General features: G+C 35.9%; 1 protein-coding gene across 1 annotated transcript in view; it reads right to left on the bottom strand.

Annotated features, from left to right (window-relative positions):
- Positions 1 to 18,286, bottom strand: part of LOC128984128 (leucine-rich repeat serine/threonine-protein kinase 1-like) — a 30,234-nt gene that overhangs the window by 1,824 nt on the left and 10,124 nt on the right. Inside the window, exons 3-17 of the mRNA XM_054403415.1 lie at positions 17,771 to 17,961; positions 16,712 to 16,859; positions 16,314 to 16,591; positions 13,982 to 14,127; positions 11,816 to 11,960; positions 11,270 to 11,376; positions 10,931 to 11,070; positions 8,575 to 8,799; positions 7,943 to 8,065; positions 5,400 to 5,596; positions 4,650 to 4,770; positions 3,695 to 3,867; positions 3,449 to 3,609; positions 1,544 to 1,779; positions 818 to 969 (exon numbers count right to left, since the gene is read on the bottom strand). Coding sequence (XP_054259390.1) covers positions 818 to 969; positions 1,544 to 1,779; positions 3,449 to 3,609; positions 3,695 to 3,867; positions 4,650 to 4,770; positions 5,400 to 5,596; positions 7,943 to 8,065; positions 8,575 to 8,799; positions 10,931 to 11,070; positions 11,270 to 11,376; positions 11,816 to 11,960; positions 13,982 to 14,127; positions 16,314 to 16,591; positions 16,712 to 16,859; positions 17,771 to 17,961 — 2,543 coding nt within the window. The remainder of the gene's footprint in view (positions 1 to 817; positions 970 to 1,543; positions 1,780 to 3,448; positions 3,610 to 3,694; positions 3,868 to 4,649; positions 4,771 to 5,399; positions 5,597 to 7,942; positions 8,066 to 8,574; positions 8,800 to 10,930; positions 11,071 to 11,269; positions 11,377 to 11,815; positions 11,961 to 13,981; positions 14,128 to 16,313; positions 16,592 to 16,711; positions 16,860 to 17,770; positions 17,962 to 18,286) is intronic.

The following is an 18,286-nucleotide window of genomic DNA, read 5'->3' as shown; positions in this document are numbered from 1 at the left end:
TACTTTAGATTGGTAAAGCTTAGTCTTTAGAGTTGATGCAACCCGCTTTTAGCAAATTTCCCATATAGGGAGTAAGCTATTACCGTAGTAATCATGGTAAGACCTGGACCCGGAACCAATTTACTTTTTCGTTTGAGGTCCCTAGAGGCCTAAAACACCATCCGTTCAAATTCATATATATTATATATATATCCGTTAGCAAGATAAATCGAGCAAAATTTATCCGATTTTGATAAAATTTGGTATAAATGTGTAAACCTACATTTATTCGGACATGTTCACGAACCAGCATGATCGGACTACAGGAATGGGTGTTTATGGGGGGTATTATGGGGTTTTTGGTTTTTGTTTTTTCCCATTGTTAACCATAAAAACAAAAAAATTTAGCAAATTCTTACCTACCAAACCATAATGTAGAGCTTACCCTCCCTGTTGTATAAAACCTATGTACTCGTTAAACTAATGCTGTTTAAATTGGGAATAAATGTGATATTTTTAAGGAGACATTTTAATGTAAATCCAATCAGGCAAATGGAAATTCACTTAGCCTGCAGGTTTGTTGCGGCGGGGGTATTTTAATTAGTGCTAAAAAATCCCTTGTTTTAGTTTTACATCAATGCCAGAGTGGTTGCTATTAGTTAGATCTTCTGTTTTCTTGCCAATGTGTAGGAAACGTTTAAAAAAGTCTGTTGTAAAAAATCCTACTGTCTAAAAATACCATATTACTACCTGTAATACTAGAACCAGTCATTTAGCCACACTATTGCCAAGTAAATGATTGGGAAGTGGGGATACTGGAGATAATGAGTTAACTGACCTCAGCAAGGTGGGGAGGCTGAGGCTGCTGCAAATGTTGAGGTTTGCTATTCAGGTCAACATCTTGGTCTTGGACTGAGGCAAGGCACCTCGGACAAGGCACTAGCCTAGTCACTAGGAACTTGCCTTCTGAAGTGTGGACAAACCTTGTACCTACAACACAATAGAGAGAATCGCAGATCATAACAAAGAAAAAAGGAAAATTCAAAATTTTTCTTAAGATATAACATATTTAAATGAAAGGTAGAATGTTTTTAAAGACCAATCTTAAATGGAAGCAAGATTGGTGGTAAAAATAGTTAAACTAATAACCAGAAAACTCTGTACATTTTTGGTACTGTAATAAAACTAGTGGAACTCTAGATGATTTATGTATGCAGAAAAGTATGTATTGAACAATTCTCCAAACAAATAAAACAAAACTTAATATTAAATCATAACTTCAAAACAAGATTATTAATAGGTAGCTGTTATAAATAACACTAACAAAGATTCTAAATATCGTAGCTAATGAGCGTTTTTCTAATACAGCCCTGAAAATGACCATTTACAACGAGGCGAAACATCAGATCATGTTATTAGCAAATTTACATGGTTTTACCTACAAGACTACAAATTTGTAGCTAATTGTAACCTTACTTCTTCTTGTGAAATAAATATGTTGCTGAATTTCACTGCTGCTCTAGTTTTGAGTTTTGATACTAATGAGTGACTGTGTACATCTTACCGAGTGTTGGGTACCAGTCCTCCAGTAGGGTGTCTATGTGGTCCACAGCTGCAGCCAGTAGTTGGGCTGAACACTCTGGGCTGGGGTCCAACACTATAGCCTGGTAGCCGATAGCCTGGTCCTCATCTGTGATTGGTCGTTTGATCACCAGTGTATCCAATGGCAGCAGCACCTCCAGTATAGAACAGTTGACCAGGTCCACGTCTCCCCACACCCCCTCCTGCTTCAGCCTCAGCCTGCCACAATTATAACTAATATATACTGCAATGACTTTGTAATGACACCATAAAAATTTTTATTTTATAAACTACTAGCTGCTGTACCCATACTTTGCAGTGGGAGAGGACACAAATGAGAAAATTTTGTTTTTTAAATCTGCTAAATAAAATATTAACATGTCTTACTTTGATTTTAGAAACAAAATTAATCGTTACCACATTTAGTTTAATGAAATGTTCATTCTTTAAATACAGGTAATTGGAGATTAAATCTTATAATGTAAACTATATTATGATAGGCGCTGATGCAAGTATGATAATAATGAAAGTGTATCTTTTACAAATTGAATCGTACACAATTTGTAAAAGATACACTTATTTAAACATTTATTTACTGTAGTTGAAAAAACCTACTTATATTTCAGTGGGGTAGCCAGGTTTGGAGCGCCCTGGAGCAGAAATTAATAACCGCCCCCCTATTCCAAAAACATCACCATACAGATATATACTAAATTTATTTCCCTTTTATTTTCCTCATGCTCATGTTTTGTTGATAAGCACACAAAACACAGCGTAGGCTACGTAAATTTTCAACTGACAATAAACTACAAACTACAAAATAGTAATTAGGAGCTAATATATGTTAACACTCTATGGCGCCATCTTAAGGCTGACTCTAAAAATACTAAGATACAGTCTGAAGATTGAGTGCCAAAATAAAAATTGTATTATTTTTTTATTGTCATAATAAAATGGCATTTATTGTGAATTAATAACTTAATATACAAATCACAAGTGCTTAAAAAAAGTACTTTTTACACAGATAATTTACAAACAGCCGTTACTATCATTTAGATGCTATGATTTAGAGTAATATGCATTACTCCACCAACACAATAATAAATTCATAATATTTTAATTTTACATTTTAACTGATATAAATGTTGATAAAGGGTTAGGCTAAGTTTGTAGTAAAATATAACACAATGATAAACCCACTAAACAAAAATGTTAATAATAATGTACAATGGTATTAAGGTGTTAATCAGATCTATTTACTTCGGCGTGACTAGCGGACGACTTTTATAGCTATAAAAATGCACAGCACTGATATCGGTATTTGCTAGATTCATTTATGTATAATGGATAAAATTAACTACTCCAGCTCCCCAACAAAAGTACAGTATTGCAGAATTGAAAACAGCCGTTATGCTGCAGTATGATGAAAATCTTCACGAGAAATTGTTTTAGAAACATCATAACAATTATACAGTATTTCAAATTGTGTAAAAACTTAAAACAAAACCTGTAAGTAAAAGCCAAGGATTACATTATTTTATAACCTTAAAATTTCTATATGATTTGAGCAGTAGTTTTTGTTAAATAACAGTTTTTTAAGTCAAGTGTAGTCTGCAACCTAAATAATTTCTTTTCTAATTCAAATCATAGCTCAAATAAGTAAAAAATAGTTCACATCAGTTGCATCTTCAGTTGCAATACTGATCACTAAATGTAGGAACATATGTAACTCAAAAAATAGTTCACATCAGTTGCATCTTCAGTTGCAATACTGATCACTAAATGTAGGAACATATGTAACTCATAATAGGACAAGTGAAACCTCAGCAGACGATACACATAATTATAGTTGTCGCACACGCAGCCCATACGCCTAATTGTGACCTACTTGAGTTTCTTGTAGTCTGTTGGTACACTACGAAGTGCAGGAATGACTTCTTTCATGCGGAACAACACTGAGTCTGCGTATCGCAGCTCCATCCCTGTCTGCCACAACACCCACTCAGCCTTCACATCTAGCAACCGGGCCAACCGAGCATCCTGCGTCACCTAGCGCAACAGAGTACATTACTGACAAAAACTGGTCAAATCTTGGGAAGTTATTGGTGAACACAATTCAGTAAAACTCTATTACCTCTTTAGGGATGATGAAGAATGAGCGAATGATGTCGACTATGGAGTCGTCAGCCAATATGCGAGTAATCAGACGAGACCAGAAGCCCGATGGGAAGTATGACATAAGCAACAGTCTGGTGACACAAACCTCAGGATCGCTGCGGTGAGTCAACTCCAGCTCCGAGGGTACCTCTGTAACAACAACACATAGAGTAATAAATTAATATATTGTGTTGAAATTTTAATGAAAGAAAGAATTAAAACATGTTTGAATTAATCAGGCTTTCCTCTCGTTATTCACTTTGGGAATCATTACCTAATATTATTTTCTATGTTCCTCGATCCATTCAAAATAGTTTTGAGTTTTATCACGTACTACTACCCCCCAAAACTTATAGTGTTTCAAACTCCCAATATTTTGCAGTGCAAAAAAGTAACATGTCTTCAATAGAGATATATAACCGAACTAGCCGGTCTCATACACAGGCGCAACATCAAACCATGTTTAACATAAAAAGCCATCAATCGCACACCTTATAGGAGGATTAATATTATTTGAGGGCGTGTCTTGCTAGAGCCACCATCTTGTGCAAGCTTGTCTATTGTTTTTGCCTAACTTCTGTTTTTACTAGTTGCTTATTCAGGATTTTGTGGTTCTTATTTTAACTAACTTACATTCCTCTAAGTGGTTTTTATATGGTGATTTTCCAGATTTGCTGGGTTTGTGTTCTATAATCTTGTTATGTTTTAGGTACTTTCTCATAAGAATGTTGTGAACACTCGGTTTAACTATTTATAATGAAAATTATCTGCAAAAATCCTTCAAATAAGATTAAATCACCTTCGCCAAAAATGAACTTCAAACAAAGAATTTATCAAAGAGGACGAATCCTAGCTTGCTTGATCATACACAGGTGCAACATATGATCAAAACTGATTTAAAAAAACTTAATCAAACCCATATGAAAACATACCGTGAACGGGAGTAGGGGGTGAAGCGTAGAAGGAAGAGTTTCCGACCAGGGTTGTGGCAGTGGCTGAGCCCGTAGAGACCTTCTTGTTGCGCACAGCCCATCCCCGGGACCTTACTGGGATCTGCAGAAGACATGATCTGATAAGTATTTAATAACTAACATCTCAAACAGTATAGGCCATAATGAGCTTCAGCTACTACAGTTAGGTACATGTTATACAATTTGAGTACAATTAATGCTTCAAATTCTAAACATTTCACAAATTTGTTTTGGAAACCTTCTATGGTGATCTACACCATTGAATGTTGCATGAATTAAGAATTGCCATAAAAACACACACATAGACACACATGATTACTGATTAGGTAGTCCTACAGTGATGGGTTTTCTCTGATTTTTCAAAGTAAAAATACCACAATAGCAAACAAGTCACCCGGACAATAAGTCAACAGGAACAGATTATGTAAGAACTCAAGCATTGTTTTACAAAAAGAGGAGAGGAACACCAAATTTTGTTGGTTTGAGATCCTTACTCAGATTTTATTATGTTTCCTGCCTCAAACAAACACACCGGTTATGAAAGCGCAGACAAACAAAAGGTGTGTCTAAATAGCCTATGTGATTTGATTTTCAATTCAAGATAGGTAGTCAAATTTTAAATTTGAATATTTTCATGAAATTTAGAGGATTCCTGATTCGGAAATGATACTTCACTATAGTTTGATTATTTGGACAAAATCAATCGTTGACCTTGACTTTGACCCCGGCCGTGTGGTTGCTGACGTCCTGTTCAGCTGGCAGCAGGGAGGGGATAAGCAGTGTGCGGTTGTCCCACGTCAGTGCAACTTCAAACTTGTTGAGCAAGTTGACAATGTAGCCCCTGGTGTCTACTGGACCTAGGTTGCTGGACTTGAACACATGCTTCAGGTCATCCAGCTTCATTATGCCTGATAACAAGAAAAAACTCTTTTTTATATAAAAAAAGAAACCTACATTGTTACCTAACATGTATCATACTCAGGCAGATGTGAGAGTGTGGACTGGTTTGTACAGTATTTGTTAAAATTTAAAATTTTCAAAAGAAGTACTATACCTACAGATTTGTAACAAAGCCAAATCTATCTATATAATACGTGAAGCCGTTTTTTGTTAACACAACTCCTCCCTTATTTGTGGACCAATTTCAACGTTTAAGGTGTCAAAAGATCTAACTCAATATGAAGTTTTGCAATAAGGTTTTAGAATTTAAAAATTCCTACTCTTAAGGGTGTGAGACTCTCTCAAAGGTCGGGTTTTCCCCATAAGAAATACATAGAGAAAATTTAAAAACAAAAAACAGCTGTTTATAAAAAGAAACTCATTAGCTTTTTGTGAGTAAATATTAACTAGCTGTTACCCACGGGCTCCACCCCATTTTACTACATTAGTATTAATAAAACTATTGATTGGTTAAGTTAAGATTAAATAAACAAAGCAGAATACAAACAAAACAAATAATAAAAGCTGAGGTATTTTTAACATTAGGTAAATGGAAAGTTCCCTTTGGAAAGCAATTATGACCTTATAGGGCAACTTATGAAATAATGGATAATTTTGTGCAAGGTTTCTCGTCATGACGGACATTTTAAGTATATGGTTTATGGGGGTGTGACTTGTAGTTTTCTCAAAAGTTCATGGGTACTTTTGGCTTTATATATAGATGTTTGTAATATTCAGTAGGTTAAGACCAAGTTAAACAGTTAATCAGTTTTGTTGGAAGAACAGAAAATGCCTCAAGTTCAAAGGAGAAATATTGAAAACGGGAGGTGGAGACAATTAATAGTAAGATATCTTATGCGTATGAGGAGAGTAGAAAAAGAGAGGCCTGGTCTAACAGATACCCATCCAGATACACCACATTCACTTGGTGAGATGAATAATATTTGCCAGTTCTGCTATGCAATTTACTTTGGAAGTGAAAAATATACGAAGCACATAGTGTTGTCACGGTGGTAAAGTAAACTTGCCTAATGTCAGATAAAATGAATGCATGCAAGAAATGTTTACTTCTGACACTGACAGATCGAGATATTTCAAAACATTTAGTAGACACTATAATAATGCCTTGCTTATGGTAAGTTCAAGTAGTAAGATTATACCAAATCTTGGCGGACCTTATGTTTTTATTGTAAACTGTTGTATTACTCGCTCTACTTCAATTGAGAAAAACGCAATTGGATTGTTTACTTCTAGGATATGTTGCCAGTTCCTCTGACAAACTTATACAAGTATTTTGACTGAATTCACCAACACAATCCAGACATTTCAAGTCAAAAATAAGAATTTTCAAAAACTCAATTGCTGTTGAAAGTTTTAGTGGCAATATTAGACCAAACATAGGTGAAGGAATTAGTGTTCATGTATTCAACGATCAAGTAGTTGCGGTCAAGCTGCTCAAAAAGAGAAAATGATAATTTCTATCCAAAAATCTTATAGCTACAAGAGTTATCAAACTTATTTCGATAAATGAATCCATACTTTCAAAACTTTGGGACAGGTATTAAGATAAATTCCACTAAACAACGTGAGAAAGTTCTGATGCAGGGCATATACTGTGACTGACAGACAACACGTTAAAATACGTTACCGTAACCAATGTTCAATGGTGTTGCTGCTTTAGCCTATTCTAAGCAGATTATGGCTGCCCAGTTGGTAACCCAGAGTTTATGTGTAAAAAATGGAGCACATAAAATGGTTGATATCACCCCACTTTTCAGGATTCTCTACGGTGAAAATTCGTTGGTTTAGGGGGATGACTCAAAAATAAAAGAAATAAAATAACCCAAGTTAAATTAATTAACACAGGTTATCAGTAACGCACAAGTTTTCTTCAATTCTCAATGCTGGACAAACTTTGTTGCAACATGTTAACTCGAATTGGAAGCAGACTTAGTTTAGAATTCATTAGAAGTTATCAGTTAAAACTTAGAGCAGAAATAATGTCGGTGAACCTTGACGACGCAAATAGAGATATTTAAAATTAGTTTCTAACAAGTGTTTAAACAACTCTAAGATGTAACTGGAATTACTCGACTTTAAGCATAACGTTTTTTTTTTTTTCGGCGTTATGTTTCATACTATGCGGCTCATTGAGCCGCACGGGTTCTCTAGTTAAAATTCTAATGTTTGTCTAATTTATGAATTAAAACCAAAATATATATAAGGCATGAGCTAAATATTCCAACTCAATTAATTTTAACTTTTTTTATAACTGCTATTTCAAAACCTAGTTGCTTGCTAGATAGTCTACTTACCAGTTCTAGCAAACGGGTTTATTTCCCGGATGGTCACAACATGTGCCAACATGTCACACAGCCACTGGGGGTCAAGGAAGTAGAGGTCCTTCAATGTTGCATCATCATAATGCAGGAGAACTCCTGAAATTTGTTAGTTACAATATAATACAATTAATAATATGTTTTTAAACATAAAAATAAGACTAAAAACATAAAAAAAAAACTAATGTATTGTAATATGTAAATTATGGAAACACATTATGGAAATAATAAAATAAAAATATTCAAAACAGCTGTACTCTAAAAGTTGTGCATTTAATACATGAAATAATAACCAAAATGTGAAAATAGTTTTTCTAAAAGGTGGATTCAGCTGTATCTACTGTCTGAACTATATTTTAACCTGGGCAATAGTCACACACATATGAATTGAAATGTGTCTGATAATATTTCACAAGTGTAATCAAATACATAACCATCACTTGTTTATACATCTACATTTAGCTGTAAACATTCACACATACATGCCAAGGATGTTACATTGTCAATCAATCGACCAGTGACACAAACATCTTCAGTCCAAATTGGAGACATTCTGAGAGTCGTAGTTGTTCAGTTAGTTTAGGTGGATTGTAAGAGTTCTGACTAACCATTATCATGTAGGAACAATGTAGCCTGGTGCAGTTCGGCCACATCACGGAAGGTTCTCTGATAGCGATGTTGCATTTCTGACCACACGAACGTACGATAAGTCTCAGCGTCCAACACAGGGTCTGCTCCAGCTACGCGACGTTCTGCTGCGATGTGTGCAACTACGTCCTCCAGGGCTAGGTAGCTGGCTGGCACACGCTGCTCTAGCAATAACTCTTTGCTGCCTGCAACCAGCCACCAGACTGATTCAAACTCATAGATTAACCCATTAATTAACTTTAAAGTTAACCCACTAGGTTTTTTTCCAAATTTATATCCTTTTGTGTTAGATTTAGCAAACCTTAAAACTGCAAAATTCCAACTTGGTACCTGTGGTACCTGGTATTTTGGTGGTACTCTGGATTTCTCAGTGAACCTGTGTAGAATTTTAAAAAGGTTACACGGGACCCTACGCCATTATTGTTTACAACCCTGCGAGTGACCCGGGTGGCAAACTGTGGAACATAATAGATTCAATTGTTATACATTACATTGCCTTGTACGAGCCTCAGAGAAGTAGTCAATTATACCTGATGACTCAGTTGATAGCCATTTAATCAGCACAATAACTATGGATTCTTTAAATAAAATGAAGTAATGTATTTATTTAATTTAAAACAAGCTAGGTTTATGTATTTTAATGTTATGGTATTTAATCTAGCATCTTAGCATAAACTATAAAAATTCATTTAATGGTGAAATAGCCTCTAAATCGCTGAATTCAAGCTAAAAAAGCTTCAATTACATTTTTAAATTATGTTTTTGTCACATTTGAAGATAGGCTCTAGTAGGTTAAAACTGCAGTAGTGTACTACCTTATTGATTGATAGAACTAGATATTCCAGTATTTTATTCACATTGGACTAAATTGAATTGAGCCACTGGCAGATTGTGTTGTTGGAAATTATATTTTAAAGGAAAGCCATTTGGCAAGTAAGGAACTTTTTGAAAAGGGTTAGAGTTCAGCTGGCTTAACTGAGAAAATGAGAGTGCATGGGGCTTATAGATACACAATTAAATAACACAAAACTGTGACGCATAGCGGCACGCTATATTTTATATAGTGTAAGCATTTCGCGAAGCCGGGCTGCATGACCATCTCGTTGCCTGCCGCGACTGCATCAACGCTCTATCCCCACCTTCCTACTCTTGTCCTCCTTCTTGTCTTGGTCTAAGATCCTTCGAAGAGAAAACTGTGAAATTGCTAACTCCGGCGACCGCAAACTGATAAGTTTATATTTAGTTATAATTATGTAGGATATAAGTACCAATTATGGTTGGCTAAGTCAGGAAACACCGGGGAGCCTTTCTGGCTCACCCGACCATTGAAATGTAGGGAATCACAACTTAGTTGGTTGGCTACCTTCTGCAACCAACCTTTTCAAACATGAAAAATTAAACCACATGATCCTAGAATGTAGCTTAGCAATTATCAATTAAATTCATACATATTTCACATTCAGTATTCAATTTACGTACTATCCCATTCACCTTGCAATATTTCTGAGTAATTATCCATGTTCAGTTCATAGTTGGAAGGATAGGTACACAATTTAAATAGTTAGTTAAGTTAGTGTAAATCAAAGCTGGCTAGGCAGGTGTTCTGATTTGGGTAAAGATCTCCGTCCCTCTGGTCCCCAGCAATCTTCCTAATTTTATTGGTAGCAGATTCAGCACGCTTAAGTTAAGTTTGGTCCAGACATAGCAATTCCAACCCTATTAGCATTACCCTGTTATTCCCTCCGATTTCCCGAATTCCCGCCATTATCCCATAACCACCATATATCGCCCCCGAACCCGCAATAGCAAACAATAGTCTCCCTCCTTCCTTCTTACCCCCACGGCTACATATGTTTCATTATGGCTACAAAACATAACACAGACATTTCCCCTTTATATCTAGGACATCTTCAAGAATAAAAGGTTAAAGAAGAATGATTTTCTCACGTAATGAAAATTATTATTTTTTTCAATCTACTTACTGAAGAAGTCCTACATCAGGACGAAATATCGATGTTATGTTTTGTGTTCTTTTATTGTGTACCTATTAGTCCCTGGACTCTTACAGTGAAAAATTGGGGACAGCTGGTTCATATAAATACCAGGCATCATAAATTGGATGCCTTACCTACTTCAATATCCAAAAGTCAATGGTACCTTTAGGGCACTTGACAAAACAAGGTAATTCAAACTTCTTTTTAGAAAAAAATTTGTAAAGTGTTCGTCACAGTATTAATTTAAGGCTTTTTCCCAATATCCTAGAACTTTTAAACTCTGCAACCTTCTGGTCAACACTAAGCCTACTGTAGGGTGTACCTGGTGGGCGAAGGCTGAAGACAGTGTCGTAGATGAGGTTGCACAACAGTTTGATGTTGTGTCGTGTCTTGCAGCTGACCTCAATGGTGTCCAACACTCGAGGCAGACCACACTTCTCTGCATCCACTACATTGATGAACCTGCGGCATCAGACACAACGGTTAACATGTAATATGTTAATGTGATAGTTGATAGTGAACACCGAAATTAAAAACTAGCATGTCGTTTTAGTTAAAAATACTCTGAAGCATAGATGAATGTTAGTACACTAAGTAAAACAAATCTAAAATGGTATCAGAGTAAAAGCAAGTTTGCCTGTTGGAGTGTTAGTAAACTTACTTGTCTCGGATGAGTTGCTGCAAATCTTCTGAGCGTGAGGATGGATACTGCTGCATCATGTCGTAATGAGTGCCGATTATTAGAACAGGAGAGTTGGGTGCTCGAGCCTACAAAATATATGAAACTTAGTTATGGTTGTCAACCAACAATAACAATCATCACTAATGAATATCTCTTTGCAATGTCTTAAAACCCACACAGCCAACAGGATTTGAGGCTTTTCACTAGGGTTTTGTAAAGCATTATAAAGGATCCTAGAAACTGAAAGGTTATAAATTTTTAAATTTTAAACATATAAATTTTAGATCACATAAAAACAAAGGCTGACTAGAAAAGGTCAGTGGTTTTAAAATATAAAAAAAGGAGAAGACCAAAACCAATATTATTATAAAAACACATTTTTAATTTAAACTCGTTAGCTATACATAATATTATCTTCAACATTCAAATTAGGGCATTTATCAATTATCATTGACATGACACGTTTTCTAACTACTGTTTACACTATAACACAGCATGGTTTTCAGTAAGCCATGTCTGACTCACCTGTATATTGACTAGCCACTGTAGTATCTCTGCAATGCCTCGTTGTCCGTCAGGTATCCTCCAGACCACCAGATACAGACTGCGTTTGCTCAAGAAGTACTGATGAGTAGCATAGTACTCCCTCTGCCCTCCAAAGTCCCATGTCCTGAATAGTGATTTAATAACAATTATTTTCATTTTAAGCTGACTCTCGTTGTTTCATAAATAGGTATACGATATAGCCTAACATTATGGAAACGTTTAAAAAGATTTTAAAATTGTTATGAAGTATAAATTGAGTTGGTTTACAAACTTATGGTCCGTTCACAAAATTTAGGCGGTTTGAGGGGATGTTCCCCACCACTTTATTCTGCTTAATGTATGTTGCTGATTGACTTTTGACAAATCTCAGCTATTGTGCTATGTCGCAATGGTAGGATCAAGACTAAGTCAATAGATTTCTTCCGCTAAAACCACCTAAATTTTGTGAACGGAGGATAATACTTTTATGCAAACAGTGAAATAAGAGGACTGTCTAGAAAGTAACAGATGTTTTGACTAAATTGTTAAGGTAAGATTGCTCAGTGCTAGTACACATTCAGCTATGAACAAATGAAAGACCTACAACCCACTGACCTATTCAATTGTTTTAATTGAACAATTTGTTTCCCTTTCAGTATGATAACTGTTTGAACTAACCCAATAAGGTTATGTTGGCCATAGAAGTCTAACATTGCAGCGTATAGACGGGGACAGTAGAGACGGCAAGTTGCTGGCTGCAAGTACTGTCCATTATGTCACTTGCCGTTATGTTTTCCTATACACCGGGTAAGTACTATCGGCAAGTGATAAGGAAAGAACTTGCAGCCAGTCTGCTTTGAGTTTGCGAGTTGTGTCAATAGTTGAATTTAATTTGTGTTGAGCTTGTCTGATTGTTAAGAAGTTTTTTTAGCATAAATATGACGTATGTTCCAGAATAGTTCGTAATTTTGAAAAGTCTATATAAAAACTTAGTGATGTCAACACAGCTCCACTTTATGTTTTTTTCTTTCTCAACAGGGAACTCTGACATTTTAAACAAACTTTGTACTTTTAACAAACAACTTTGTCACTTCTATAAACACGATCAACTGATCAACTATAATTTCACTTGCCACTCTGCTCTACTGGCGGCAAGTGCATGGCAAGTACACGTTTTGACAGGAAAGTTCTGGCCGCCAGTAGTCACGTGACCAGCCACGTGACCCATTACTTGCCGCGGCCAGGCCAGTAAAATCAAATATGTTTGGGTTTTCTTGCTGCCAGCAAATACTTGCCGCTGGAAAGGAAAGAACACTATACACAAGGAAAGTATGCAGTAAGTGCAAATGGCAAGTACTTGCAGCCAGCTACTTGCCGTCTCTACTGCCCCTGTCTATAAGCTGCTATAGACGGGAACAGTAGAGATGGCAAGTAGCTGGCTGCAAGTACTGTCCATTACGTCACTTGCCATATGTTTTCCTATACACTGGGTAAGTACTATCGGCAAGTGACAAGGAAAGAACTTGCAGCCAGTCTACTTTGAGGACGCGAGTGAATAGTGTTGATAGTTGAATTGAATTGTGTTGACTGTTGAGCATATCTGATTGTGACAAAGAATTTTGTCAGCATATTATTTTTTTCAAAAAAGAAGTATGTTCCACAAAACTTTGTAATTTAGATAAATCTCCAAAAACTTAGTGATGTCATCACAGCTCCATTTAATGAATTTTTCTAATCAGAAATGCCCTTGTCTGACATTTTAACCAATCACATTGTTACTTCTATAAACACGATCAACTCTGATTTCACAACCATGCAAATACTTGCCGCTGGAAACGAAAGTATCCCTACACACAAGGTAAGTATGCAGTAAGTGCAACTGGCAAGTACTTGCAGCCAGCAACTTGCCATCCCTAATGTCCCCGCCTACACGCTGCTTAAGAAAAAATAAGTTCAAATAAAAATATGATTAAACTATTTTATTTACTTTTACTTATAATTTTCACACTTCAACACCGGTAAAAAACATGAAATCATTACAAGAACAATATTTGGTTCATTGGTTGTAACTCATTTTTGAGAGAGGGTTGTTGCCAAAATTACAAGTAGTAAACAACAATCATGTATAAGATTTTTTAAAGAAAAGAAGAGTTTATGTTAGCTGACCTGAAGACTACAGGTCCGTGATTGGAGTGGCCGCGCACCTTCTTCTCATACACCCAATCTCCAATGTCCACCCCTACAGTAGACATGTTGGTGCCCCGTGAGGTCTTCACATTGATGTTCTTGTTGCCCATCCGCTTGGCCCAGTGCTATAAACAAGCATTAATTAAAGGTGTAACATATAGGACAAGGGCCTTGGTTTTTAGGATTTTTTGTGTGGATAGCAGGCTTACCTGAATGGGAAAGAATCCAAACTGGTACAGTATACACAAAACTTTACAGTATATACACAAAACATTAGAATACAGTACTTCACTGTCACTGACAGCATTTTCAACTAAGGAAGAGAGGGTTTTCTTTAGGTTCAATATGGTCGTATTGTTTCTTTATCCATATTGGAGCTTAAGAAAACTCTATCTTCCATAGTTGAACATGCTGTAAAGCCTGGTTTACACGGGTCGAGTATGTCAGACGAGTTATTCGGCCCAGTTACTAGGCCCAGTTGTTGATTTGTTCAACTCGCCCGGTACTTGACTGGACTGTCTACACGCATTCCTATTTCAAACAGGGACAGTGTAGGCACAGAGAAGTCATTTTTATTATTTCTCCATGGTGTAGGGTATACGGTATACCGTAGCTTTCGTGTTAAATGTAGTTTGAGTTTAAAATAGCCCTTTAATAGTTTAATACTGAGTAACTGAATTAAATCACTGAATTAGATTATTATATATAAAACTGAATCACCACTTAAATTCAGAGGTTGCTTAAAAGCTTTTTTGCAAATAACTTGTAAACGGTGAGGAAATAGACCAAAGTGAAAGGTGATATTCTGAAAGAGAATAAGATTTGTTACAAATTACTTACTATACTGCATTTCTTTAAAATAATATATAAAGGCAGCCAAAAGTTGCCTCCAAATAAAAAATTTTAAAACAGTGTTTTCAATTTATTTCTGAAAGAATACATTTTTAGGGAGTGAGCTTTCTAACGACCCATTGATTAATAAAATCGGTCCAGTATAACTGTAGATCTTAAGTTTTACAACAATTTTGAAAACTGAATTCTATAAGATTAGATTTAAGAGACAATGCAACACAGTACTGTTCAACTTGTACTTGTACAAAATCACTTGTACTGTTTAAGTAAACCATTGAACATTGAGGGTGAGTAGGCCACCACTCACTGAACTAACTTTGTTTCGTTAACTGATCGTTGTGTGTGATCAACTCACTCAGCGACCACAAACAAATTTAAAAAATAATTCTGTGGTCGCTAGACTTACTTGATAGCAGTAAACAGATGTTTCCCAGGCAAATCGTGGTGGGGGGGGGGGGGGTTGCTACTGGGCCGAGCAACTCGGTTTTCAACTAAATCGCTCGACTCGCTCTCAACTGACCTCTTTTTCAACTCGCTCGTTGCTCGACTCGCCTGCATGTCTACACCATGCGAGTTAGAGAGCGAGTGGCAACTCGCACACTGACTCGTCCGCCGTACTCGACCCGTGTAAACCAGGCTTAAGTGACAGTGAAATATTCTAATGTTTTGTGTATATAGTGTAAAGTTTTGTGTATACTGAACCAGTTTGGACTCTTTCCCATTCAGGTAAGCCTAAAAATCCTTTAAAAATTCCTAACACATTAATTAAAATTTGGGACATAACTAATGCATGAAAGGAGGGAACATTTTAATTTATATATTCTTTTAAAGAATACTGAACTTAAAGAATGATAAGTAAAATTTTCTCATATTGAACATTATGCAGGGTATAATTAAGAAAAGAGTGAATAACAAAATAATAGTAACCAGTCTGAACCTCAACAAACTAGGTACAGGTTTTCATGAAATTACTTTTGAAAAAACAATAACAGCAATAATAGCACTACAAAAGAAAATACTTAAAAGTACCACCATGGTAATACTAATAATATTTTTAATATAATTTTAGTACCTTACAAGCTTACATTGATATCGCACCCTATTCAGTTGTCTAATGCTCATATTATAATCGATTCTTGATTGTCGATTGTTGTCTGGATAGCCACTTGGCTATAATGCTCAACTATAATGCTATGACACCCCATAGCAAATAGATCATAGCAATGATCTATAGCACCAATGCAATGACCATAGCAATGATGAAAATAGCATGCTATCATAGCATGCTATGATATGCTATGGGGCTATAATGCTTGGTTATAATACTCGCTTTCAAATCTGAAGATCGCTGAATGTTGGTACTAGACCCAGATGCCATTTGTCATTGGGCTATCAAAGGGACAAAAGGTCGAAGTGTCCAAAAAATCTTTTAAAAAACTGAGATAAAAAGATAAAATACCTCAGTTGGTTTTTTCTTGTATGAGCCAGTGCCTTCCATTCTCAGTTGTTCCAGTAGAGATGTTTTGCCGATTCCTTGTATCCCGACAATCATCAGCTTCATGCGAGCATACGGTTTAGCATCCTCCAGCACTGACTTGAGATACCCCACTACGTCCATTGTCTTGTACTTCTTCGAGTCTATCATGGACTTGAGTGGCTCTTGTAGACTGCATCCTCGAGTGTTGAGGTTCCATAGTCGAGACAACAACCCCATCTGCGGCGGCAGCTCACTGATGTCTACACAACAAAAATGATGTTAGTTTGACACAAATTCAACCACAATTTACAGCTAGAGGAAATGTGACGATTGACGTCATATTATTTCATGTAAAATTCTAAGAGTACAAGACTACAAACCTGGGTTTCCGCTGACGTTGAGGACAGACAGATTGCTGAGCTCGTGTATACTGACAGGGATCTCCTTCAGGTTGTTGTTGCTGATGTCTAACATGCTGAGTGCTGGGAACATGAGCTTCACTTTCACTCCACTGACTGCCATCATGTCCTGCCAACACAACCACCAGTATACAATGGTACAGTAATACAGGACAATAGAAACAAACCTTAACAGATATGTTACCTAAAAAAAAAATTTTATTTGAAGACCAGCCAGGCAGCAACCAAATAAAACCAAACAAAGATTTTTTTAAATAGGATCAGGTTTTTATGATATTTATTTTCAAAAATATTAATAGTGTTGAGAAATCTATTAATGGTATGCTATCTATTAAGAAAGTCTTGATAACAAAAAATACCAATTAATAGTTTTCTTGATGAAAATGTCAAATGATTTAAGTATTCTACTTCAAGATTTTTATAGCCATGATTAATGAAACTTGAGCAGATATAAAGTTTTGTTTTATAAAGTTATGCCAAGAAAGAGAAAATGTAAAGATGAACAAATAAATAAGAAAGAGTTTTTAATATTAGCATTTGATCAAGAACAGACCAAAAAGAAAAAAAATAGACCAAAAGAAAAATTAAATTTTAGCTGAATTGTATTTTAGCTGAATTGTATATCATTTCACTATTTTAAATTTAAACCAGAGAAATGTTTTGCGTTCATTAACTTCTAAACAAAATATTTTTTACTTTGTTGAACATGATATTGAACATAATATTGACAATATTGAACATGATCTCCCCAACTGGAGTCACAGAGAAATAAAAAACATCTTCTGCAGCCTCGGAAAAATCATTGCTTCATTCGTGATCATGGTAAAATCATGAACATCTTCCATAGTCATGGAGATATTAAGAATATTTTCTGCGGTCATTGCAAAATTGAGAACATCTTTCGCAATCGTATCAAACTCAAGAGCATATTCTGCGATCTCGGCTGAATTGTGAATGTCTTCCACGACCACAGCAAATAATGTCATAGTATTTTCCCTTTGCACATCTAATATTACTGACCCAGTCAGGGTCGTGCTCCTCGCTGTCTTGAGAGATGTTGAGGCCATCATCATCAGTGGTCAGTTGTATCCTCTGTACTTGGTTATCAGCCAACACCAGGGTCCTCAGGTTGTCTAGACGCAGATGTCTACGGTGAGTACATAGACTGTTGAGTATAGCAGTTCTCAATGACCGACCTGCTTGTCTACGACCTGTAAACCAACGTAAATAATTATAGGCCTCTCAGATATTTAATTTTTTTATTGTCCTTTGGTTGCAATGGGAATTTTTCAAGTACTGGCCAGTCATTCTAATTCAATTCAATTCAATTCAATTCAAACTTCTTTATTCATTATTTTGTACAATATATACATCGAATAGTGTCAGGTTGTACAACAACTCAAACTAGCCTAAGTGACAATCTTATCCACTCTATGCAGGAGACTGAAAAAGCGTTTATGTACCTATTCATTATGACTGTGATGGGTGGAAAAAATCTTCAAAAGAATACGGAGCTGTTTTAATCAGATATTCTTT

Source organism: Macrosteles quadrilineatus, unplaced genomic scaffold, assembly GCF_028750875.1.
Source record: "Macrosteles quadrilineatus isolate MER2022 unplaced genomic scaffold, UCM_ALF_1.0 Scaffold_2__2_contigs__length_208266976, whole genome shotgun sequence".
Taxonomy (NCBI): domain Eukaryota; kingdom Metazoa; phylum Arthropoda; class Insecta; order Hemiptera; family Cicadellidae; genus Macrosteles; species Macrosteles quadrilineatus.
Note: the sequence above shows the minus strand (reverse complement) of the source record. Positions and strands in the feature narration are given on the sequence as shown.